General features: G+C 45.2%; 1 protein-coding gene across 1 annotated transcript in view; it reads right to left on the minus strand.

The window, feature by feature from the left end:
- The window catches only part of LOC126219282 (opsin, ultraviolet-sensitive-like), a 177,596-nt gene that overhangs the window by 6,512 nt on the left and 143,277 nt on the right, over window positions 1–27,807 (minus strand). The window contains exons 3-4 of the mRNA XM_049942148.1: window positions 7,388–7,582; window positions 5,277–5,657 (exon numbers count right to left, since the gene is read on the minus strand). Coding sequence (XP_049798105.1) covers window positions 5,277–5,657; window positions 7,388–7,582 — 576 coding nt within the window. The remainder of the gene's footprint in view (window positions 1–5,276; window positions 5,658–7,387; window positions 7,583–27,807) is intronic.

The raw sequence follows: 27,807 nt of genomic DNA on the forward strand, positions 1-27,807 counted from the left end.
GAAGGCGACCACTGTGTCAGTACCGGGCAGTTGACCTGCCAGTACAGGGAAAGCCAGACGACCGTGTGGAACATTCTCCATAATAAATGTTACTACCCGTATCACTTACAGCGTGTGCAGGGCTTACTAGCGACAGACTTTCCATGTTGGGAGCAGTTTTGGCATTGGTTTCTTCACAAGGGAACCGCGATTTTGGGATTTGTGTCATCCATCCTATTCACAGATGAGGCCACCTTTATGCGGAATGGTATCTTCGACTTTCATAACAATCATCTGTGGGATAGTATGCAGAACCCCTATGGTATGGAGACAGTGAATCATCAGCATCGGTGCAGCAGAAATGTGTGGTCTGGTTTAAATGGCGACTGTTTCTTGGCCCGGTCTTCCTTCCACGTCACCTAACAGGCCAGAACTATCGGTGTTTCTTGCAGATGACTTTGACTCCCCTGCTGGAAGAAGTTCCATTGATGATTCTATGGATTTTGTGGCTGCTACATTATGGTGCTCTAGCCCTCTTCACCGCTAACGTCCGGACACATCTCAATCGTGTCGTCCCTGGTTGATGGATCGGAGTAGGGCATCCAGTTGCATGGCTTGCTCGTTCACTGGTTCTGAACCCATGTGATTTCCGGTTATGGGGCCATCTCAAAAGTATCGTCTATGCAGAGCCATTCCCGATGTGGAGACACTGGAGCAGCGTATTCATGCTGCCTTTGACACTGTTTGGATGCAGTGTATGAGAGAGGACTATTATCCTTCTAAATGCAGTTCATCAGAGGTCACTGGAGTAATGAAGACTTCAAAGTGGTTTGGTGAAGGGGCAAGTGTGCAAGGGTCCTGGGACAGACGCACGTTAACTAAAGATCTACTAGAAAGAGTTGGGATACACTATTAAGGAGTGCTGCAGCCTTCGTCAGAGCCATCGAGCGGAATGTGTCGCCAAAAGGTTGACGTTTGTGTGCAAAATTAATTTTTGACGTTCTTTTATGCACGTACATCGGATAATAGTGCCGACGTACCACACAATCAGATAGGTTACTCTGAATCATTTGTGATAAAAGTTCACATCTGTCAACATCCTTCCTCGGGCGTCGATGTGTGTAATGTCCTTAGGTTAGTTAGGTTTCAATAGTTCTAAGTTCTAGGGGACTGATGACCTTAGAAGTTAAGTCCCATAGTGCTCAGAGCCATTTGAACCATTTTTTTGAATGAGTGGTTCTGAAAGTTTTTTAAATCGACATGTAAAAAGCAACGTGTGAACAGTGCAGCCACGTGAAATGCTTATATGTGAATATACCTGGTGGTTGTAATTAAAGCTAACCGCTGTGGCCGAGCGGTTCTACGCGCTTCAGTCCGAAACCGCGCTGCTGCTACGGTCGCAGGTTCGAATCCTGCCTCGGGCATGGATGTGTGTGATGTCCTTAGGTTAGCTAGGTTTAAGTAGTTCTAAGTCTAGGGGACTGATGACCTCAGAAGTTAAGTCCCATAGTGCTTAGAGCCATTTGAACCTTTTTTTGTAATTAAACTTTCCCTATTTAACGCATTATAACATGGAAACTAATTACTGTACAAGTACCAAACTTAGTAGCATTAATGTCCAGAGTATGGGGTGCATGATGTCCATGCATCACAGCGTCACCGTCCAGTTCCAACTAAGGCCAGCAGGTGGCATGATCAGTCTTCATGATCCATAATCTCACACACCTGTCTAGTCGCAGTGCACTTGTTGACGTGTCAACACGAGCTTGGATCAAAGGAGAAGGGCATTATTCCTGAAGCTCTGTTATCAAAACAACAGTAATGCTGCAGCTGCACTTTGAGAATATCGCCGGCTGAAATGATTATGGAAGAGCCCTCTTTCTCACCTGCTGTGTGGAGCGTGATGAAGAATTTCGAATCAATTGGAGAAATGGGCGTCGCTCCAGGAAGAAGCCGACGACTGGTTGCACTACAGGTGGTTGTCGAAATTGCTGTTGCTACGGCAGACAACTATGCGCACAACTCCCGGTCGTCAAGCTGCGTGCATGCTGTGTCACGACAGTTGAAACTCCTGTGATTCACCATGAAGGTGCTTCGAACCATTCTCAAGTGGTATCTATACAAGACCCATAGCATACAGCAACTTGCACCACAGGACGCACAAAGACGTGTTGACGTCACTCTCCACTTTCTTGCTAGGACTGAAGTTGATGAAGGCTGGCCTTGGATCATTCTATGGGTAGATGAAGCACATTTTCCTCTGACAGGCGAGGAGAACACACAGAATTGCTGAATGTGAGGATCTTCACCTCCAGTCACTGTGCATGAAGTTTGTCTGTGTGGTGAACATGTCACTGTGTGATGTGGCTTCATGGCTATGTTGATCATTGGGCCTTTCTTTTTTGAACAGGCTGGCGCTCAAGGACCAAAGACATGCAATGTGACTGGCCAGCATTACTGCGATATGCTTCGCCAGCATATAAATAACACCCTAGAGGAGAGAGACGCATTGAACTCAACAGTTTTCATGCAAGATGGGGCTCCACCACACATCGCTCGTGAAGTTCACCTGCTTCTCTGAAACACATGTGGGAACGATCGAATTATCAGCCGATCGTTTCCAAATGCTTGGCCAGCATGATCACCTAATCTCATTCCTTGTGATTTCTGGTTGTGGGGCTATCTGAAGGACTGGGTTTTCCAGGGGAGCATTCCCACATGTGCTGATCTGAAATGCAGCATATCAAGAGAGGTAGCCAGCATGCCTACAGGCATTTTTCGTTCTGCTGTGCAGAATGCAATCCTGCGCTTTCAAACTCTTCTGGACACTGAAAGGCGCTATATTGAGCCACTTTGTAGCAGTAATGATACCTCCACCTCTAGTTCACCTCCCTGTCCTGCAAGATAGCATGCTGTGGACAAACTGTATGAGCAGGTACTGCTGGAAACAACTCGCAAATATATAAAGAATTTGCTATTTGGAATTTAAAACTTTCCCAGTGTACGACTTTTCTATAAAATTTTGTGCGAAGTGCCGTATGTCAGTAGCACGACAGTCCGTGCGAAGTCTTCTGGCCACCTGCAGATGTATGATGTCGACGGTACACTGGGCCCCCCTATTTAAAACTTGGCTGCTGCATGCTTGATGCATCCAGTTGTTGCTGTGCGTGTGTCGTTTGAGCATGTGCACTCCTGCTCCAAGTCTCACCACATTTGATAGCATCCTCTTTGGTGAAAACTCGTCGCCTTGTTGGTGTGAGATCGATCGTCTTCACACAGTAAAGTCGCAGAACTGCACCAGCTACGCCAAAGCATGAAGCTTTTCTGTGACAGGATTCCATACAGAATCCAACTGGAAATCGGGGAAACTCCCATCATTGACGTGAGACCGACCTTCGCAGGACAGTGCCAGCTGCACAAAACATGAAGTTTATCTATGACAGGATTCTATGAGGAACCCAATAGGAAACTGCCTTCCTGGTTGGTAAAAGCCCCAGGTAGTGGTATTTATAATGATTCTTTGATAAATAAATACCAGAAATCTGAAGTGTAGACTACAGTTTTTGTTGCAATGTTTTTCATTGCATGACCAGTAGAAATAAAGAGCTCTGTGATAGCTGATGAACTAGACTGGAGGAGGCGAATACACCGTTTGTGTTCCACTGTCTTGAACATTGAGTGTCTTATGGTTGTCCCATGGTTTGCCTCCATCATATGCAGTCTTACAAACAACTGCCATCTGGATCGCTAAGATCTCTCTGACCGATCCCAGAAGTGTCAAATTGTTTTTATCAAGGACAAAAAAGTCGTTTTGGCATTATGTTTTCAAAGCACTCTATGCTTGTGGGACCATGTCCGAGAAAATGGATATTGATCTTGTCAGGTACAGAGAGCGGTACAGAGATATAAACTGTTGAACAAGGAAGATGATGAGGATGAAACCTTCAAGACGACAGCTTACTTGGCTCATATTGGATTCAAAGGGCTCTGAGCACTATGGGACTTAACATCTGAGGTCATCAGTCTCCTAGACTTAGAACTACTTAAACCTAACTAACCGAAGGACATCACACATATCCATGCCTGAGGCAGGATTCGAACCTGTGACTGTAGCAGCAACGCGGTTCCGAACTGAAGCTCCTAGGACTGCTTGGCCACAATGGCCGGCTCTCATATTGGGAATGTTTCCATCACAATAGGCAGAGTACAAAGAAAACATAAGGTTAAAGTGATCCTCATAAAGACGATCCGTCTGACATAGATGAGGCGAGTTTTGACTTTGGAGGGCATTGCAGCAGGAAAAGCAGCAGAAGCAAGCAATGCATGCACAGTGACAACTGGTTACACTGCACTTGTAGCGGTGGGGTGTTAAATATGAGGGCTCAGTATACAGTCACCAGAATACTCCTGATGATGGGCAGAAGACTATAGTCTGAAACAATGTGGCAGCAAGTTATTGACATACGGAAGCTCACTCGAAATTTTATGGAAGAATTTAGTGCGTGTTGTGTACATAGTTCCGTGTAGTCAGCGCGTACACAACTTTCCCACTAGAGCGCGCCCCGCTAAGCACAACAGCGCAGGCGCAGCGCTCGTCCGTCTCCGCACTACGAGATGGTGCTGCCTTAAAGACGGACCAAGTTCTGCTTCTGCCGTTCTGCGTAGTAATATGTAATGCAGCCAATGAGATTGCTGCTAACGTAGAACCTTTTCTTCTCGCGGATCACACTCGCGCAGTGATACCTGAACGCTCGAGGTATTATAACGAGTGTACAGACCTCCGATTAGTCAGTCTGCATTAGTCTGCATTTGTCTGTACCAGTCTATAGTCAAGTTTCAGTCTGCGCCTAAGAAGATTATCATATTCCTGTACATAGCCATGAAGAGAAATGTAAAGACACTTTGTCAAGTATCAGAGATATGTGAGAATAAGATTAACATACCAAGACCAAAGGAACTGCAGATTGTCAGTTGTAAACAGCACCCAGAATCAAGTTACGTAATGTCTATGATTTTTATTATTTTAATAAATGTGTGTGAAAATTAATCAAGTTCTGTTTAAAGTTGGACACCGTCAATCTGCTACTCTAAGCGTGCAAGTGGCATTTCTACCGTCTGACCTAACGGAAGAAGATAAACACGCCACGATAAGACCACGAGACATATTGCTGACACTCGCCTACTTCGTTAGAGCGACAAGTCAAATAATCTGATGGTGTGTGTACCGAAGGTCTTACAGTACGCACACCACAGTGTGACGTCATGATAAATAAAAAAAAAGGTGGCTGGTAAGTTACCTCACTGGTTTCGGAGGGTTGCCGGTGCGAGACGCCAGTGTGGAAGCCACTGTGTGGGCCCAGGCTGCAGGGGGGCGCCGCGGAGAATCGCAGACCCCCGTGGTGGCCGGCGGGCCGGTGGCGACCCCACGCCCACCCACAGTGCCAGCGACGTTGCAGCAGCTGCCGCGGCCGCCGCAACAGCGTTGCCAGCTCGCGCCGGAAGCGCGGGTGTGTCACCGCATACAGGAACGGGTCGAGGCACGAGGCTGTCTTGCAGAAGAGCGCCGGCAGCATCGAGCCCAGCGGCGAGATGGCGCCGTGGAGGCCCAGCACGCCCAGAAGCGACACCACTGCGTACGGCGTCCACGACACGAACCACAGCCCCACCACTCCCGCCACCTGCCGGCCGAGCGAGGCATCTGCTACAACCCAGCCACCTCACCAGTTACTGCGCAGTGCATCTACACACACATTCAGAAGCGTTGTATCACCCCAGTGTCTGGCCCAGATGTGTTGCTGTTGTGTTGTTCGTAAACATACCCACAGTCGTCACTAGCACTACCGACAGGTAGAACGCTACAATCAAAAGATTTGCAGCATTTCAGTTAAAGTAAAGCATGTGTCTTGTGTAGCACTACATCGATCAGACTTTCTGGGTTCCCACTGATGATGAAGCAACTGGGACACATACATGAATATTTGGGTTGCAAGCAATGGAAAGGAAACTGGATGTGAAAGAGGTAGGAAGGAAATAACAACAATATTGCCAACTTAATTTGCAATGTCTAATTTGTGAATAGAGATGGTTCGGCAGTGTCGCGAGACAGACACGTAGTCTCTCACGACCAACGTAACTTAAGACTTTGTTAGCATTGTATGGTTATTTAGACATATAGCTGAGAACAGTGTGACACTAATTATGGAAATATGGAGTTCATTAATTTGTTGAAAAATAAAAATCATTTGTGACTCTCAAAAGGAACGTAATTGTAGAGGCACTCGTGTTCTGCCAATAAAAAGCGACTGGCATCCTGTATAAGCAAACTGATTGGAAACTTAATCATTTCTAAAACAACAGTTCCTCGCTAAGAGTTTCTTACAGCCTCAAGATAACATATTCATGACCTACGTGCAGTTTTCTGCACAGGGGACAACAACTGTGGAAGACTGCAGGTTGGTGAACATTCCATAGCCGGCCGGTGTGGCCGTGCGGTTCTAGGCGCTTCGGTCTGGAACCGCGTGACCACTAGTGTCGCAGGTTCGAATCCTGCCTCGGGCATGGATGTGTGTGATGTCCTTAGGTTAGTTAGGTTTAAGTAGTTCTAAGTTCTAGGGGACTGATGATCATAGATGTTAAGTCCCATAGTGCTCAGAGCCATTTTTGAACATTCCATAGAACTTATGCATTCCACTCGGGGAGGTTGGAGCAAATAGGCACCTCACGTGTACTGCAGTCTTTCTACAAATGACATCAGTGACACGTCATCTGGGGTAACACAGAGCAAGTATGAAGAAGAGAAAAATTTTTGAGGGAAGGGTTTATCATACGCACGTATATATCACTCTATCTCTTTTTCAACTTGCTGCACAGCTCTTTCTCTTGCATAAATGATAATTTTTTCTGAATATGTGATTTTTTTGTTCTGCGCGTGTGCGTCACATGTACCTATTTCCCTCGTATTCGTAGCGTGTCGAATTTTTTGTCTTAGAGGGAATGTATAAGTGACTTAATTATTCTAATTAGACAGAAAAGGAAAAAAATAATGACCGAAACGAGACTCGAACCTGCGATTACCAGTCTCGAACGCTACCGAGGATTGTTGATGTATACTGCCCTTCACGGTAACGCCCGTGGACCGTGCACTTTGTTTAAAAATTTGCATCGGTCGAGAGTCGAACCCGGGACGCACACTTGGCAGACAATCATTCTGCCACAGAACCACGGGGCCCATTTTATATTTTGGTGAATTATACACTCTGAGTAGACCTAAAAATCGAATTTCTTCAGAATCTTTGAGACTTGCTTCGGGGGAGTAATATTTCAGCAGTGAACCTCATGTACGACAAAAAAAGTACAAAATGTCCCGTTGTAAGCTAACTGCTGAGCTAAGCAGAGGCGAGTTACTGACGACTGCAGCGAGGCGCAGCTCGGTGCGCCGCTTGGCGGAGTGCGTGTGGCGGCCGTCGTGGCCCTGCGCGGCGTCGCCCTTGGCCCTGAGGGCGGCCCTGCAGATGGCGCAGTAGCAGCACGAGATGAGGGCCAGCGGCAGCAGCCACGCCGCCACGCCGAACGACACGATGTACGCCGTCGTCTCGCCCGTGCACTGCAACACACAGCGAGGGCGACATTTTTATCTCTGATATATCGATATCAAAATGGCATTATCGAGTACCGATATTTTTACATTACTGGCCATTAAAATTGCTACACCAAGAAGAAATGCAGATGATAAATTGGACAAATATATTATACTAGAACTCACATGTGATTACATTTTTACGCAATTTGGGTGCATAGATCCTGAGAAATCAGTACCCAGAACAACCATATCTGGCCGTTATAACGGCCCTGATACGCCTGGGCATTGGGTCAAACAGAGCTTGGATGGCGTGTACAGGTACAGCTGCCCATGCAGCTTCAACACGATACCACAGTTCATCGAGGGTACTGACTGGCGTATTGTGACGAGCCAGTTGCTCGGCCACCATTGACCAGACGTTTTCAGCTGGTGAGAGATCTGGAGAATGTGCTGGCTAGGGCAGCAGTCGAACACTTTCTGTATCCAGAAAGGCCCATACAGGACCTGCAACACGCGGTCGTGCATTATTCTGCTGAAATGTAGGGTTTCGCAGGGACTGAATGAAGGGTAGAGCCACGGGTCGTAACCCATCTGAAATGTAACGTCCACTGTTCAAAGTGCCGTCAATGCGAACAAGAGGTTACCGAGACGTGTAACCAATGGCACCCCATACCATCACGCCGGGTGATACGCCAGTATTGCGATGACGAATACACGCTTCCAATGTGCGTTCACCGCGATGTCGCCAAACACGGATACGACCATCATGATGCTGTAAACAGAACCTGGATTCATCCGAAAAAATGACGTCTTGCCATTCGTGCACCCAGGTTCGTCGTTGAGTACACAATCGCAGGCGCTCCTGTCTGTGATGCAGTGTCAAGGGTAACCGCAGTCATGGTCTCCGAGCTGATAGTCAATGCTGCTCCAAACGTCGTCGAACTGTTCGTGGAGATGGATGTTGTCTTGCAAACGCCCCCATCTGTTGACTTGGGGCTCGAGAAGTGGCTGCACGATCCGTTGCAGCCATGCGGATAAGATGCCTGTCATCTCGACTGCTAGTGATACGAGGCCGTTGGGATCCAGCACGGCGTTCCGTGTTACCCTCCTGAACCCGCCGATTCCATATTCTGCTAACAGTCATTGGATCTCGACCAACGCGAGCAGCAATGTCGCGATACGATAAACCTTTATCAAAGTCGGAAACGTGTTTGTACGCATTTCTCCTCCTTACACGAGGCATCACAACAACGTTTCACCAGGCTACGCCGGCCATCTGCTGTTTGTATATGAGAAATCGATTGGAAACTTTCCTCATGTCAGCACGTTGTAGGTGAATGCTCTGAAAAGCTAATCATTTGCATATCACAGCATCTTCTTCCCGTCGGTTAAATTTCGCGTCTGTAGCACGTCATATTCGTGGTGTAGCAATTTTAATGGCCAGTAGTGTATTTTATATTGTATTTCTTTCACGATTTTTGGCATACATTTTCATATCGCTGGCGTGGTTGCGGAGTATCATCTTCGTGGTGTAGCAATTTTAATGGCCAGTAGTGTATTTTATATTGTATTTCTTTCACGATTTTTGGCATACATTATCATATCGCTGGCGTGGTTGCGGAGTATCTCTCCCAGCGTCTGCATTTTGCAAAGTCGAGCACGGAACACGGAGTCTGGTTTGCGTTATGGGCAGCTACACATCTGAAAGGCATGATCATGAAGGTTCAAGTGAAGCTGCAGGTACACCCCAGCGTCTGCATTTTGCAAAGTCGAGCACGGAACACGGAGTCTGGTTTGCGTTATGGGCAGCTACACATCTGAAAGGCATGATCATGAAGGTTCAAGTGAAGCTGCAGGTACAATTATTGTGAAGTAATAAGACAATAATTGTATGTGAGCAGTACAACACACGAACTCTCAGTGATAAATAGCCTGAATTATCGTTTTCGCCTGCGAGAGCGCAGCATTGTAAATAACATCGCTAGCTTGTTAGCGTTCTGTGTTGTTTAACAATGTTGTCTATTCCGTGATTTTACTAATGATTTTTTTCTAGTAGTCTTGAATACGGAAGGAAACTGGGAACTGGTGATAAGCTCCTATTGCACCAAACGGCTGAGGTCATCGGTCCCTAGGCTTACACACTACTTATTCTAACATAAACTAACTTACACTAAGAACAACACACACACACCCATTGTAAGTAGGCTGTTTAGGTTTTTACGTTGTTAACGCCACGTAGCGCTCTGTATGAAAATCACTGACTGTGCTATGTGCAATCTGTGGCTGGTTGGCATTGTTGGAATATTCGCTATTGTAGTGTCGGGCAGTTGGATGTGAACAGCGTGTAGCGTTGCGCAGTTGGAGGTGAGCCGCCAGCAGAGGTGGATGTGGGGAGAGTGATGGTAGTGTTTTGAGAGCGGACGATCTGGACGTGTGTCCGTCAGAAGAACGAAATTTGTAAGATCAGATGTCATGAACTGATATATGTATTATGGCTTTTGAACACTGTTAACATTAACACATTGTTTGTTCTCCATCAAAATCTTTCATTTGCTAAGTATGACTATCAGTAGTTAGTGCCTTCAGTAGTTTGAATCTTTTGTTTAGCTGGCAGTTTTGGCGCACGCTGTATTGCAGTAGTTTGAGTAACGAAGATTTTTGTGAGGTAAGTGATTCATGAAAGATATACATTATTGTTAGTCAGGGCCATTCTTTTGTAGGTATTATTGAAAGACAGATTGCGTTGGGCTAAAACAAAATATTGTGTGTCAGTTTACTGTTGATCAGAATAAATAAAGAGAGAAATGTCTGAGTACGTTCAGTTTTGCTCAGCTGTTTGAAAATCCAATAAAAAAAATGGCTCTGAGCACTATGGGACTCAACTGCTGTGGTCATTAGTCCCCTAGAACTTAGAACTACTTAAACCTAACTAACCTAAGGACATCACACACATCCATGCCCGAGGCAGGATTCGAACCTGCGACCGTAGCAGTCGCACGGTTCTGGACTGCGCGCCTAGAACCGCGAGACCACCGCGGCCGGCGAAAATCCAATAACGTAAGAGCTATACCAGCACTGTCATTCTTAATTTTTCTAAGGGGATGTTTCACCATGCCCGAGAGAGGACTCGAACCTCCGACGGGACGAGCCGTGCGAACCGTGGCAAGGCGCCTAGACCTCCCGGCTACCCCGCGCGGCTGAATACGGAAGGTCATATTTTCAAAGGAGGTGTACTTCTATTGTTAAAAAAGGAACGACAGCCGCCATTGCTGCGAGATATCAGAAAATAAGCGCTTTTTAAGAAAATGCTTCAAGTTGCTCTTCTCGAAGGGTAGTTTCTTGGTTTTCCGTTTCGTGTCAGGTATGTATCCTCACACTAATTTCCCGAGTTTGGGTTTCTCTGTTTATCTTTTCTGAACTCTCAGCGTCACACTGTGAAGGATCCTTTTTCGCAGCTAGGGTGCATCAGAATACAGGGAGGATATCACATTCATGTCGTGGGTTTCTTCTTTTAATATCCAAGTGAATGTTGCACATAAGTGTTATTCATAACAAATAAACGTAAAGAAAAGGAAGGAAAGTTGCTTCTTCTGTGGTGGTAGCTTCTCACCATGTGGAAATGAGATTTACTTCACAGCAATATGCAATCGTCAGTTTAAAATAACGAAAGTAAAAGCACAGCAAAGATTTCTCCAACAAATTACACAGCATTTCTCCTTTGAGTATTTACAGTTATCTTGACTGGCGTGTGTGCATGTGGCTTTGTCGCGCTTGTGCTCCTCAACTGTGTGCAAGTTGCTTTTCCGAACATGAAGTAATACAATGTGGAATGACCCTTAGTTTTGAGGCAAAGTGCAAATAAGAAAGTTCTGGAACAGCTGTTTATACTTAAGATGTAATTTCAAATTATGATGTTGCTCCGTAATATACAAAATGAATGCTTTGAGGTCTTCATGTTGTTGCGTGAGAACGCAGTACGCGCATTCTCCGAGGAGCAAGGTATAACTGCTGTTCTTCGCGGCGGGGAACATGTGCCAGTCCGGGTGTAACACATCGTCCACAGTGATCGCATACTCTGAAGTCCTCTTAATAATCGATAGCGCCTTCCTCGTCCAGTTCCACGCCACTATGTTCTCTCTACAAACGAAGGTGTGAGCCAGTGTGTCTATAAGGTGACAATGGTTACAGCATGATGTAGGGCGTAGTTTAATTTCATGCATCTTCTTGCCTGTTGTGATCTTTTCATTTACGATGTCATACCGTATAGCAGCTATGCCCGACGTCAGAATGGGGTTGGTGATGTTCGCCCATATATGTTTCCATGTTTTATCCGGGTGTTTCTTTTCGATCAGATTTCGTTGCTGTCTCTTTGTCAGTTCAACTTAAAGTGTAAAGGTACTAAAATGTTAAGGCAACTGGTGCAGGTAACTGATTTCCGTGAAGTGGACGAGGACGTATCCCAGCTGTTGGTTGATGCGCCCAGCGTTGATTGGCGATCTCACATCCTGATGTATTAGTGAGGTGAATAGACTCTTGGATATCCCAGTCTGGTTGCTGCTGATTATTTTGGAGGTTCTATTAATGAAGACCTCAAGAGACTGACTGTGCACATCCTTTATACCTAACCCGCCTACATGGCGAGCCAGTGTTATCGTGTAAACTGGAGTTTTGAAGATATTTCCTCTCCAAAGTAACCAATATATGGCAAGAAGAAGCTTGTGAGCAATGCCAGTTGGTATCGGTAACACGGCGGCGATATAAGCAGGCGGACCTGCGACGTGTGTTATACTCCTGGCGAAGTGTGTGAGAGATTTTCGGGATTTGTTGATGTCATTGAGAACTGAAGTGCTGACAGCGTAGTGGAGCATCCGATTGACTGCGTTAGTAAATTTCATTATGATAGAAGACTTGTAGCTCTGACATAGGATGGCTGTACCGTCATGGCTGGGTAACATAATGGGGTACAAAAACTTACGAGAGGCAAATACCCCTCAGTTCTTTTCATACATTGCCATCCTTTTAAATTGAATGTAGTACTGAAACAGTCTGTTGAACATATGCAGGAGAGCAAAATATTTTTGCAGACAATTTCTGATTTTGTTTCTTTTCTCTCCAAATCGCCTAAAAATGCAACTCATTGGATGAACCGATCGAGCGCCGTTTTCCTTCAGTATCCAACACCAGATGGTTATACAACATCAGATTAATCGAGTTCGTGGTGAACTATAACACTCAGCTCGAAGGACTTTTCAGGTCTATCAAAGATAATCTTAATCAGTGGGATGGCGAAACAACGGGAGTGTGTCAAAGGCTTTTAACCCAAACGTAAGCAATTTAGTTTCAATTTCTTAATTTATGTTTTTTCGTGTATACTTCCCTAGTCAGTAGCTCTTTTCAAAATACTGAAAACTAACTCTCTGACTTCAAATACTGTTTCAAGAATGTTGGCCAGTTTAAGATTGAGTTGCAGGAACTTCGTGGTAAATTTGAAGAAATGTGGTCCAAAATCGATCCAGAAGAAAGCGATAGTGAGCTTCCAAAAAAAGAAGCAATGGAATGATGTGACTCACAGAGAAGCACCGTCGTTTATTTTGTGAAATTGTTGATACTCTCTCGCGTCTTCACTGACAGGTGCGCTGACTTTGATAATTTGGAGTTTCTTTCACTTATGAATTGTGAAAAGTATAGTCAATAAACAGACAACTTCCATGAGGCTGCATTTAATTCCTTTAAGGTAACCTACCGCAGACAGTTTGATATCCCTCTACTAAGGACGGAACTATCTGCAATAACATACTTCATACGAGTTCCGGAACCAGCCAGTATTTAGAAGGAGTCAATACCTCACCTCCCTGGTCTCAGTGCAACATTACTTGAAGCATTAGGACTAATGAAATTAATTGTAACCATTCCTGCAACCAGGGCTTCGGCAGAAAGATCATTTTCGCCGTTGAAGAGAATCAACACCTGTCTTCGAAATACACTGTCGCAAACCAGACTTTTTCACCTGGTTTGTGGTCCATTGAAAAACGATTTCTCCCGTCCGTGAAACAAGTGTTATTCTACAACTTCTTGATTGAAGTTTTAGACAAGGACGATTGTTGAATTCATGTCAAATAGAAATAAAACTGTGAGCATGGGAACTTTTAATATGATCCTTTTTCATGTAGTTATTTTCCGAGTTATTTTCCGAGTTATTTTCCGAGTATCTGGTACCGCTCAGTAGGCCTAATCCCTACAAGGTTGGGCCTTATGCTTTAATAGACGGCATACGACTTTATTCAGTGTATTACGGGGGCGTGATACGACGCAATAACGGACAATAATAAACAATAACATAATAATAATAATATGACAATAATAATGCTAATAAATAGAATAACAATCCATTTAACTGTATATCTGTAAACAATAGCTACAATAATAACAACGGCAATAATAATAATTACAACAACAATACTGATACTTTTAACAATGCTTTAAAAGCGATTACAGCTACGAATGCCTCACGCCTTGTCACTCCAATCTACAGTGACATGCAAAACTTAAATTCCAAAGTAACTGCCGCCTCATTGTTACTGTGAAGTATCATAGCTCGAAAAAACTTATGCCATACATAGAAAGAATTGCTGCAGTATAGTGCAGAAGGTAACTGAAAGAAATACGAAGTGAGACGTACACAAATGACTCCTCTGTTCAAAGACAATAATTACTGTGGAAATCGCCGCGATTCATAATGGTCCCCTGGACATTACAAAAGGGGGCTCGTGAGTCTTAATATAATGTGTTGTAGCAAATTATTCCTAGTCATCCCATCCTGCATTGAAGTACACGATCTATGAGTGTCTCATCACGTTGCCGGGAGAGAGCAGTCTTTTTTTAATATAAATAATGAAAACTTCACCAGTTACTTATTTTTTGCTGCTTACCGCAAAGCGTTTCGAGAATTCACTTCCATTTTCAAATGCATTTGTGCATTTGTTAAATGAATACGTTTGGTGACGTTTGCATATGTGATTTTCTATCTCTCTTGCGTCTTTTCGAGGTTAGACTGCAATCGAAAAATCGACCAAAAAGAATTTTTGAGGGTTTTTAAATGCTAATGTTAAAAATGGTACTTTTGTTTGTTAACTTACAGGTATTGTGCCTCCTCCATTGTACCAAATATCACAGACTTGCAAATCATCAGTTACACTGTTAGTTTACAGTACATTCAGGTAACATACTATGACACAGTGGCTTCACAATGAGTTCCTACGCAGTCAGAGTTGTTACAGTGATTTGGATTATATTATGTGTGTATATAAGGTTGTATATAATAAAATGTACTTTTTATCCCTGTTGTTGTTGTGGTCTTCAGTCCTGAGACTGGTTTGATGCAGCTCTCCATGCTACTCTATCCTGTGCAAGCTTCTTCATCTCCCAGTACCTACTGCAACCTACATCCTTCTGAATCTGCTTAGTGTATTCATCTCTTGGTCTCGCTCTACGATTTTTACCCTCCACGCTGCCCTCCAATGCTAAATTTGTGATCCCTTGATGCCTCAAAACATGTCCTACCAACCGATCCCTTCTTCTAAATTATCGATTTTATTTTTCTTTCTAATGAGAAAATGTATATATGTATGAAAATCTGCAGTAAATTTGAAGAAATTAACTGATTTACTGTCTAGCTTGTCACTGAGAATTTTTCTCCTTGCTTTTTGCAGTGCACGAATATTTCAGGTTCGTTCATTAAATCCATTGTACAAGATTTTTGGAAGTGGTGAAGTATCTTAAGATCACCTATGTTTTCGAATGGGTAACCAGTGTTTTTTGTGTACTGATTTAGGAAATTAGTTATGTTTGTAACAGTTGATGTGTTCGAGGTATGCCGGCCGAAGTGGCCGTGCGGTTCTAGGCGCTGCAGTCTGGAACCGCGAGACCGCTACGGTCGCAGGTTCGAATCCTGCCTCGGGCATGGATGTGTGTGATGTCCTTAGGTTAGTTAGGTTTAACTAGTTCTGAGATCTAGGGGACTAATGACCTCAGAAGTTGAGTCCCATAGTGCTCAGAACCATTTGAACCATTTTTTTTGTTCGAGTTATCTAATTTGAAAATTCTTGCCAGTTTTTCCTATATAGTAGCTTGAGCAAGTCTTACAAGTTATTTTGTATATTCCTGGCTTTTATTGATACTACAACAGTACTGAAAAGATCTCAGATCATTACCTTCAGTACTTTTGGAGATTCAAAATTTTGGCTAAAAATCACAATAAATTGTCCGGTACCACAGAACAGAGCTAAGGCTTCTAAATGCTTCACTTATAATATTGTTCGAGGCCACAAAAATGGTCAGTTCATAGTAATTACTTTTGTAGACTTTTATTTCGTGTCAATACAATAGCTGCTGATATAATTATGTTTCGCTGTGTGAGAGTTGTGGAGAAAGTGAGAGAAAATATGGACGCCATAAGTGCTGTGTGTATGTTTTATGTTATTAAAACTATGTAAAATGTTAGCGTGCGAAAGTTCTTGTGCTATCATGAATCATGAGACGTATGTTCTAGTGTGCACGTTTTTGTATAAAAGCAGCCAGAAGAGAAATTCGAGTTTAAATCAAATAGTAATTCATTTCTGTGGCTAAGTTATGCTTTATGAATCATGAGACGTATGTTCTAGTGTGCACGTTTTTGTATAAAAGCAGCCAGAAGAGAAATTCGAGTTTAAATCAAATAGTAATTCATTTCTGTGGCTAAGTTATGCTTTAATTTATTTAAATTAAATTTGGTTTCGCAAATACAGAATTCCTTTTATAAATTGCTCTCTGTAATGCCACTGGAGGGCTTAGGAATTACCGAGAGTATATGAGTGTCCGATTGGCTGACCAAATTACGCGCCAATAGGAATTAAGCTTTTCCCGCGATTTGTGGTAGTGCTTCGTGCTGCGTTTCTGAATGTATCTCTGGGAATCGTTTTGTAGTTTATTTTTCTACAAACCAATGTGGTACCGCTGCTCGCGAATTTTTGTTTTAGGGTGAAAGAAATCTTACATCCTATCGGTTCTTTTAACGAATTTGTGAAGCGGCTTTAGTTTTGAACGTTATGGTGAATGTCTGGAAGGTGTTTGCAAGTGGGATTTTTGTACGTACTTAAACTCCGTGTGACGTGTTTCGTGAATATCATGAAACATTATGGCGAGTAGTACTTCTTTTTAATAAGCCCACCGAACGACTTGATCTAGTAACTCGCAAACAGCTGCGGCTCGGTGGCTACACAGAAAGTTACACTGAAGCGCCAAAGAAACGTATAGGCATGCGTATTCAAATACAGAGGTATGTAAACAGGCAGGATACGGTGCTGCGGTCGGCAACGTCTATATAAGAGAAGTGTCTGGTGCAGTTGTTATATCGGTTACTGCTACTACAACGGCAGGTTATAAAGATTAAAGTGAGTTTGAGCGTAGTATTACAGTCGGCGCAGGATCGATGGGACACAGCGTCTCCGAGGTAGCGATGAAGTGGGGATTTTCTCGTGCGACCATTCCATGAGTGTACCGTGAATATCAGGAATCCGGTAAAACGTCAAATCTCCGACATCGCTGCGGCCGGAAAGAGATCCTGCAAGAAGGGGACCAACGACGACTAAAGAGAATCGCTCAACGTGACAGAAGTGCAACCCTTCCGCAAATTGCTGCAGATTTCAATGCTGGGCCTTCAACAAGTGTCAGCGTGCGAACCATTCAACGAATCATCATCGATATGGGCTTTCGGAGCCGAAGGCCCCCTCGTGTACCCTTGATGACTGCACGATACAAATCTTAATGCCTAGCCTGGGCCCGTCAATACCGACATTGAACTGTTGATGACTGGAAACATGTTGACTGGTCGGACGAGTCTCGTTCCAAATTGTATCGAGCGGATGGACGTGTACAGGTATGGAGACAACCTCATGAATCCATGGACCCAGCATGTTAGCGGGGCCTGTTTAAGCTGATAGGGGCTCCGTAATGGTATGTGGTGTTTGCAAAAAAATGGTTCAAATGGCTCTGAGCCCTATGGGACTCAACTGCTGAGGTCATTAGTCCCCTAGAACTTAGAACTAGTTAAACCTAACTAACCTAAGGACATCACAAACATCCATGCCCGAGGCAGGATTCGAACCTGCGACCGTAGCGGTCTTGCGCTTCCAGACTGCAGCGCCTTTAACCGCACGGCCACTTCGGCCGGCTGTGGTGTTTGCAGTTCGAATGTTATGGGACCCCTGACAACTCTAGATACGACCCTGACAGGTGACACGTACGTAACCATCCTGTCTGATCACGTGCATCCAAACATGTCCATTGTGCATTCCGACGGACTTGAGCAATTCCAGCAGGACAATGCGACACCCCACATGTCCAGAATCGCTACAGAGTGGCTCCAGAAATACTCTTCTGAGTTTAAACACTTCCGCGGGCCACCAGATTCCCCAGACATGAACATTGTTGAGCATATCTGGAATGTCTTGCGACGTGCTCTTCAGAGGAGATCTCCATCCACTCGTACTCTTACGGATTTATGGACAGCCCTGCAGGATTCATGGTGTCAATTCCTTACAGCAATACTTCAGACATTAGTCGAGTCCCTGCCACGTCGCGTTGCGGCACTTCCGCGTGCTCGCGGGGGCGCCACTCGGTATTGGCTCTTCAGTGTAGGTGGACTGAACTGTTCGTGTTGATAACTTATAACCAGCCCCGCCACAGTGTGATCTCCACGGACGGCGACGTATCGTCTGCAATGTGCTCCCATTTTGGGCACAAGGTTGATAAGTAGTTACTGTGGTAGGGCGGTTCGTTCCTTCACCAGCGGAGTTGGCAGCTGCCTGATGGCCGTTGGAGCACGTGACCTGCTGTAATACGTCTCCCCACTTCATCACACACGTGTTCGATGGTATCGATGGTATTTAAGTTGGGGGAAAGGGTAGGCCAGTCAATTCGCTGAACGTCCTCTCGTTCCAAGAGATTCTTCACCTGCTCTTACCGATGCAGTCACGCATTGTCATCCATAGACTGCCTTAATTATTTTAAAGAGATGCGCTTCACTTGTACTAATGATTACTCAAATCAAGACTGGTTATGGAATGTTAAAGTCTCATTTCGAGCTGTAGAAGACTGTAACATTCAAAGGAGACGAGGGAAGAAATATAATGCAACATAACTGTAAAAACCAGAGGAGCAGACCACTGAAACAAGGAGACTCGCTTATTACCGCGTGGTTTCAATTAAACTTTCTCTCTTTAACACATTACAATACGGAAAGTAATTACCATACGATTATCAGACTTGGTAGCATTAACGTCAAGCACACGGGGAAGAAAAATAATGTAAAATAAGTTGAACTGAAACACTTTTAATGTGCTACTACGGTAAATGATATCATTGCATACCGGTGCCTGTACTGTTACAAAAGGGACTCAGTCTGGCTCCCATCAGTGTTCAGAAGAGTCTGAAAGCGCAGGATTGCGTTCTGCACAGCAGAACGAAGCATGTCCGTAGTTTTGCTGGCTACCTCTCTTGATATGCTGCGGTTCAGATCATCACATGTGTGAATGTTTCACTAGTAAACCCTGTCCTTCAGGTAGACCCACAACCAGAAATCAGGTGATCGGGCCAGCCAAGCATTTGGAAACGATCTGTTGATAATTCGATCGCTTCCAAATGTGTTTCGGAGAAGCAGGTAAACCTCACGAGCGATGTGCGGTGGGGCTCCATCTTGCATGAAAACTGTCGATTTCAATCCGTCTCTGTCCATTAGGGCGGGTACGACATGCTGGCGAAGCATATCGCAACAACGCTGGCCAGTCACACTGCACGTCTTTGATCCCTGAGCGCCGACCTGTTCAAAAAGTAATGGGCCAATGATGAACGTAGCCGTGAAGCCACACCGTGCGGTGACACGTTCACCATACGGAGGAACTTCACGCACAGTGACTGCAGATCAAGAACCCCTCACTTCGCAATTCTGTGTGTTCACCTCACCCTTCAGAGAAAAATGAGCTTCGTTTGTCCATAGGATGGTCCAGGACCGGCCCTCGTCAACTTCAGTCCTTGCGAGAAAGTGGAGAGCGAAGTCAACACGTCGTTGTGCGTCCTGTGGTGCAAGCTGCTGTACGATATGGATCTAGTATATATTCCATTTGAGAATAATTCGAAGCACCTTCCGTCCAGTGGACCACGGGATGTTCAACTGCCATAGCAACAGCGATTTCGTCGTCGGCCTCTTCCCGGAGCGACACTCAGTTCTCCAGTTGATTCGAACCGCTTCATCATGCTACGCACAGCAGGTGGAGAGAGAGGACCCTTCCGTAACCCTTTCAGCCGGCGATATTCTCGAAGTGCAGCTGCAAAACATTGCTCTTGTTTTGATAGTAGAAATGGCTCTGAGCACTATGGGACTTAATTTCTGAGGTCATCAGTCCCCTAGAACTTAGAACTACTTAAACCTAACTAACCTAAGGACATGACACACATCCATGCCCGAGGCAGGATTCGAACCTGCGACCGTAGCGGTCGCGCGGTTGCAGACTGTTGCGCCTAGAACCGCTCGGCCACTCCGGCCGGCTTGATAGTAGAGCTTCACCAATAATGCCCTGCTATTTTTGTCCAGGATCATGTCGACACACCAACAAGTGCACTGCGACTGGTCACGTGCATGAGAGTGCGAGTCACGATGGCTGATCACGGCACCTGGTGGCCATTGTTGGAACTGGACGGTGGCGTTGCGATGCATGGAAATGATGAACCCCATACTGTGGACATTAATGCTACCAAGTTTGGTACTAATACGGTAATTAGTTTCCGTGTTATTATGCGTTAAATAGGGAAAGTTTAATTATAACCACCTGGTATATTTGGACATCAAAACACGCTGTGGGGTCAGTCAGTGCAAGGGTGCCATATCGCTGCATCTTGTAGAAGAAAAGGAAAGGGCCTAATCATCAAACAGACATAAAACCTAAAAATGTAACCTCAAGGTGGGTGAGACAAAGGAAACAGAAACTGATAACAGCTCCAGTACTCACACTGTCCGTCCCCGGGCAGCCGCAAGGTGAGAACGCCTACCACGACTGACAAGGGAAACTCCCCATCGCACCTCCCTCCGTTTTAGCGGTAAAATGGCCCAGTGGTTGGTTAGCCCATTGTAAACTGAACACAGATCAGGCATGAAAACAGCAAGAAGGTCTACTGAACATAGAAAATAAGAAGAAAAATGGAAACAGTGAGTGGTTCAAGCTGAAGATGTGCAACATCGAGCGAGTTGTAGCAATCACAGAGGCGCGCTTACATTGTCACCGTGTTGGACTGAGAAGAGGTTCAAATCTCGCTCGTGACCCAGATTCTTTCTTTTCAAAAAATTTTTAACTTTACGTTCGATCATTGACGTGTTTGTTTTCCTTTTATAGTCTTGGCAATTGTCATATTATACACTGGTTATAGAATACGAGTCATGTGCTAAGAATATACACTGAAGAGCCAAAGAAACTGGTACATCCCCCTAATAGAGCCCCCGCGAGCGCGCAGAAGTGCTGCAACACAATGTGGCATGGAGTTGACTAATGGCTGAAGCAGTGATCGAAGAAAGTGACACCATGAATCCTCCAGGGATATCCATAAATCCGTAAGAGTAGGGCGTGGAGATCTCTTCTGAACAGAACGTTGCAAGGCATCCCAGATATGTTCAATAATGTTCATGTTTGGGGAGTTTAGTGGCCAGCAGAAGTCTTTAAACTCAGAACAATGTTCCTGGAGCCATTCTGTAGCAATTCTGGACGTGTAGGGTGTCGCATTGTTCTGCTGGAATCGCTCTCGTCGTGCCCTGAAATGAGAAATGTCCGGCCCATTACCCTTCCCACCCTACCACAGTGATATTCCGCTCTTCACCGAACCTACACAATATACTTGTCCATCCCTATACAGCCGCTGCTCACAACCTCTTACCTCATGCTGCACACCCCTGAAATAGACCTAGATGCAAGACCTGTCCCATACATCCTCCAACCACCACCTACTCCAGTCCGGTCACTAACATCACATCAAAGGCAGGGCTACCTGTGAAACTAGTCATGTGATCTAAAAGCTAAGCTGCAACCACTGTGCTGCATTCTGTGTGTGCTTGACAACCAACAAGCTGTCTGTCCACATGAATGGCCACCGACAAGCTGTGGCCATGAAGCAGTGGACCACCCTGTTGCTGAGCACGCTGCCAAACATGACATCCTTCATTTCAATGACTGTTTCACAGCCTGTGCCATATCGATCCTTCCCACCAACACCAGCTTTTATGAATTGAGCAGATGGGAACTTTTCCTGCAATACATCCTACGTTCCCATAACCCTCCTGTCCTCAACCTTCGTTAGTCACTGTCCTCACCCATCTAGTCCCTTCCCTGTTCTCATTCCAGCACTACACAGCCATCATTCCACCATCACACCCAGTCTTTTTACTTCTCTCATTTTCCCCTACTCCCCCCCCCTCCCCACGTCACCCCTGCCCTCCGTCTAGCCTGCAGGACTTCAATGTCCACCACCTCCACCATACTATTCATCCCCCTCTCCATCCCAGCTTCCTCCTTGCCCCCACCCAGTCGCCACTCCCATCATGCACTGGCGCTGCTGCCTGCAGTGTGGTTTTAGGTGCATGAGAGTGTAGTCATGTGTGTGAGCTGGTTCAAATGGTGCAAATGGCTCTTAGCACTATGGGACTTAACATTTGAGGTCATCAGTTCCCTAGAACTTAGAACTACTTAAACCTAACTAACCTATCACACACATCCATGCCCGAGACAGGATTCGAAACTGCGACTGTAGCGGTCGCGCGATTCCAGACCGAAGCGCCTAGAACCGCTCGGCCGCCACGACCGGTTGTGTGAGTTGGATTTGTCTGTGTGTGTGTGTGTGTGTGTGTGTGTGTGTGTCGGTCATCTGATGTTGACGAAGGCCTTAGTGGCTGAAAGCTTTATTTGTGACAGTCTTTTTCTTGTGTCTATCTGCTACTCAGGATCTCCTGTATATGGTGAGTAGCAACTGTCCTTCCCATAACACTGTTACATTCCATCCTGGAATTGCCGTTGTTTGAAAAATGGGACATGGGGAGATTTGAATACAAATTATCCCCTTTCCTGCCCAGCACCCTGCCAATATAACCACGAGGCGGTTGCTCTCGCAGTTCGCTCGAAGTTGTGCGTCTTGAGCTTAGACCGTTCGCTGTTTCGATTTTGCTTCTTTTTTCGTAGTTCGGTGCACCGTCTTCCTGTATTTATGCTTTATCTGTGTCCAGCTTTTGACGGGCTATCCACTGGGCCACCTTTCCACGAAATCTGATGGGTGTGTGTGTGTGTGTGTGGGAGGGAAGGGGGGGGGTGCGATGGAGAGTTTCCCTTGTGAGTGGAACGCCACGCAGGAGGTCTGGAGGCGAGGTGAAAGCAAGTAAATTGACGTTACTAGCGGTGACACAGAAGATTTGGACTAACTGCTCTGAGCGCTTCAAATACTTCATTTAAAAGTACACATATCAAAAAAGTTTAGCATCACTTCGGTTCCCAGAACTCCTGAAGATAGACGTCGATTGTGGATATGGTATCACATACAGAGACCCTTTGACTGTTCAGAAAAGTCACTAAACACGGTCAAAGATAAAACAACCATGCATGAGCAGCGCCTGTTAGTTGGAGGGGGTCCGAAAGCCGATCAGTTCCAGTCATTCCACCAGGAAGGAGGTACACGGCTCGTGTTGCCTGTAGTTCAACCATGCCTAGACGGTCAATACCGCAGTTTGATCGCGTCTGCATTGTTACTTTGTGCCAAGAAGGGTTCTCCACAACGGAAGTGTCCAGGCGTCTAGGAGAGAACCAAATCGATGTTGTTCGGACATGGAGGAGATACAGAGAGACAGGAGCTGTCGATGACATGCCTCGCTCAGGCCGTCAAAGGGCTGCTACTGCAGTGGGTGACCGCTACCTACGGATTATGGCTCGGAGGAAACCTGGCAGCAACGCCACCATGTTGAATAATGCTTTTAGAACATCGTGTTACGCCTCAAACTATGCGCAATAGGCTGCATGACGCGCAGCTTCACTCCCGACGTCCATGGCGAGGTCCATCTCTGCAGCTACTGTGCGGTACAAATGGGCCCAACAAATTGCCGAATGGACCGCTCAGGATTGGCATAACGTTCTCTTCACCGATGAGTGTTGCATATGCCTTCAATCAGACAATCGTCGGAGACGTGTTTGGAGGCAACCCGGTCAGGCTGAACGCCTTAGACACACTGTCCAGCGAGTGCAGCAAGATGGGGGTTCCGTGCTGGCATTACGTGGCGCCGACGTACGTTGCTGGTGGTCATAGAAGGTGCCGATCGACAGTGGAACCACATCGGCAGCGTATTGGCGAGGCATTCGTCTTTATGGACGACGATTCGCACCCCCATCGTGCAATTGCTGCCCATGGACTGCAGTTACGTGGTCTATGCGTGGTAGATATTTAGCTGATTTTTCATCGACACTGCTTTTATCAGCTAAACCAGTATCTACCATCGAGAGTGAAGGGGCAGACAACCTGAAACCTATCCGGGTAGGTGGACTGATTGTTTAAAAGGATAGTGAGAGACCGCAGTATGTCGTTAGGCTACATAACACTGAAACATGTGATGTTTTACATCTACATCTACACCTACGTTGATTACTCTGCTATTCACAATAAAGTACCTGGCAGAGGGTTCAGTGAACCACCTTCATGCTGTCTCTCTACCGTTCCACTCTCGAACGGCACGCGGGAAAAACGAGCACTTAAATTTTTCTGTGCAAGCCATGATTTCTCTTATTTTATCGTGATGATCATTTCTGCCTATGTAGGTGGGCGGTAACATAACGTTTTCGCAATCGGAGGAGAAAACTGGTGATTGAAATTTCATGAGAAGATCCCGTCGCAACGAAAAACTCCTCTGTTTTAATGATTGCCACTCCAATTCACGTATCTCCTCTATTTCGCGATAATACAGAACGAGCTGCCCTTCTTTGTACTTTTTCGATGTCATCCGTCAGTCACACCTGATGCGGATCCCACACCGCACACAATTAGCCAATAGGGCAATGGAACTCGAGCCTATAATACTCGTATATTATACATATGACTATTTACTTAGCATGGTCTATGTTGCCATTAATTTTTGTCACTGTTTTTACCGTTTCTTATCTCTTGTTCTATATACCACTGTCTCGTTGCCTAAAATGTCACATGTTGGTACACGTTTGAGAATTATTTAACCAGGCAGCATACCACAGCTCGTTCATACTCTATTACACTTTTAAATGAAGCCCTCGGAGCAGTCAGTCCAAGTCTTCTATATGATCACTAATAAAGTTAGCACAGTGTTTGTTCTCGGTTTCTGTTTCCTTCGTCCTACCCACACGTTACACTTTGAGGTCCCTTTGATGATTAGGCCCTTCCCTATTTTCTAGTTCCGTCAAGATGCAGTGATATAGAACTCTTGGACTCACTCAAACTATCTCTTGATATGGATGTCGACATTTAATACGTGAGTCGCCTTGATTTAGTGGTGTGCTCTTCCAGTTTTTACAGACATGTTGCATTGTATTTCTTCCCCCCTCTCTTTTGTTTTATACACCTGGAGACAGGATAATCACTAGTACAATTGAATTGGATCTTTTAAAATTAATTAAGCATGCCTCCCAGTTGCAGATGTTCTACGTACCAAATCTTGTGTCACAGAAATGAAGTCAGGGCCAAATGATGGCGCTTTCTTTCCGAGATGGAATCTTAAATGAAGAGCCAAATTTCTGACTTCTACAAGCAACGTTACCTCCAAGACGTCCACAGTCGTGTGAAAAATATGTCACTTTCGACGGTGAATATATAGAGAGAGACTCATGCCGTCAGAGCGTCTCAGGGCCGCAGATTGATCTGTCGAAGTAATAATTGAAACTTCAAGAGTCTTCCTGCCATGTTATGCTTTCGCTCCTCTGTCCTTTACTTTCAGACTTTCGTTGAGACGGGAGTGCTTGCTAACACAGGCTTCGGAAGGACTGGACTCTGTGAGGAGATTGAGAGAAAGGAAGAGGTGCACGATGACAGATGGCATAATGCGAAGCGGAAATTAAGCGGACCAGAAGAGGATGGCAGAGGACGTGAGAGCACGGAGAATTACCATGCGAAAAATCTGCCTTTGCCAGAACACAATGATAATAATCATGATGACAATGATGATGATGATGTAAAGTAAATAAAACTGAACGATATGAAGGGAAGCAAAGCCGCACCAGTACGGGGAGTAAAGCACTGATTTTCCTTCCAGCTGCTTGCTCAAGGTCAATGCAGCAGAGCTCCGGAGAAAATGCTGTGAGCTGCTAACAGGAAATTGAACGGTATACTTAAGTGAAACTTAAATGTTTAAATATCATTCCGAAACTTGGTCAGATTGTTTAAAAGACTATGTAAATGTTATGTATTGGGTAATTTGTGGTAAGTTTCTATGGGACCAAACTCCTAAGGTCATCGGTCCCTAGGCTTACACACTACTTCATCTAACTTAAACTAACTTATGCTGAGGACAACACACACACCCATGCCCGCGGGAGGACTCGAACCTCCGACGAGGGTAACCACGCGAACCGTGGCAAGACGCCACAGACCGAACGGCTACCCCGCGCGGCTGTTAAGTACTGTCAGTCTCAACATGGCTCACTAATTAGTTACGGTACTTCAAAAATTCGCTCCCTGAAAAACTTGGAAGAGGCTCACAACAGAAACTCATACTTTTGGAATTAAATGCAGTTTTCCACGAAAACACATGATAGAAGTATACCTTTTGCATTATTCCATTTTTTCTGAAATTATGGAAGCGCATAATATTAAAGTTACAGAGGTCGTCTTCTGGTGCAGTTTATCACGCAAAACTACGGTAGAAGTTGAAAGGGTCCTGTAGCCACCTTTCATTAGTCCGGTAGCCCATTTTCACTACCACTTCTCCTTTTCTCCCTTGTTTCTCTTCTCTCATAACTCTCATAGTGGTGTGATTGAATGAATGTGGTTGTGTGTCACGTGGCTAGACGGTGGCGTGGTCTGCTGCAGGAAGTCTGCGATAGTCATACAGATTCATCAGCAGTTGTACAGAATAGCCAACTCTCGTAGTGGTCAAGTAGGCAAAGAGGTTTGCACTACTTGTGAGAAATCCACCTGCGTTAGGTTGGTGGCGGAAATGGCATCTTTGAGTTTTCCGGGCCACGCGAAGCGTGGAAGAGGCTGGAGAAGAAAAAGGGAGGCAATCTGCCGCCGGTACGGGAAGCGTCCGCAGCTGTGCTCCAGTCGAAGAAGGGTGAGTTAGACTGACCGCGTGGCGCGTCGTTACTTGGCGAGAGGAGAGCTTTTGGCTTTTGGACTCGCTTTTCAACTCTGAAAGATTGCTTTGCCTTGTCGCAGAAAGGAATGCAAAACTTTGGAAGTTTTTTCCTTTAGTAAATTTCTATAGCAGACTTGGATCCGCCGGAAGAGCGCCACACAAAGATGTCGATAAGAAGTGAGCACTCGCTTCTGTATGAATGTCTGTTTGCCTTCAGCTGTGCCTGTATAAGCTTTTATTTATGTAAATATTAATAGCTTTACCTTCTTGTAAATTTTCCTTGCTTTGTGTATCTTTCGTCCGTGGGGAGCCAACCACGTGGTTGAACATCAGAGTTTGTTGGGCTACCGTCATCACTAACTGTCCGGTCTCATGTTTGTTTTAAAGAATGTTAACTGTTCATGATTGTGTGATGTGATATTGTTGCATCTTGGGCACGATACCTCGAAATTGCGTCCCCACAAACCACGTGGACACGCGGGTGTGCTGCGAAATGTGTACCGTTTCACGAGTTATTGCGATCAGTTATCAGGTAACAGCAGTTTTATGAATGATTCACACCATTGATTTTAGGTGCAGATTATAACGGTGACTGTATCGATGCTTTTCTTTAATGTTTTAGAAATTAATGTTATCAGGAATTGTGTTCATGCCTCACATCCACATCTTAGGAATAAATGATTTTATCCACAATTTTCTCTTGTATTCCGTGGTCTAGGGGTAGCGTCTTTGATTCATAATCAAAACGTCTTCGGTCCCGGGTTCAATCCCCACCACTGCCTAAATTTTGATAAATAATCAGCATTGGCGGCCGAAGACTTCCGGCATAAGAAGTCAGCCTCATTCTGCCAACGGCCTTGTCAAAGAGGGCGGAGGA

This window comes from Schistocerca nitens, chromosome 1 (genome assembly GCF_023898315.1).
Source record: "Schistocerca nitens isolate TAMUIC-IGC-003100 chromosome 1, iqSchNite1.1, whole genome shotgun sequence".
In the NCBI taxonomy this organism is placed as follows: domain Eukaryota; kingdom Metazoa; phylum Arthropoda; class Insecta; order Orthoptera; family Acrididae; genus Schistocerca; species Schistocerca nitens.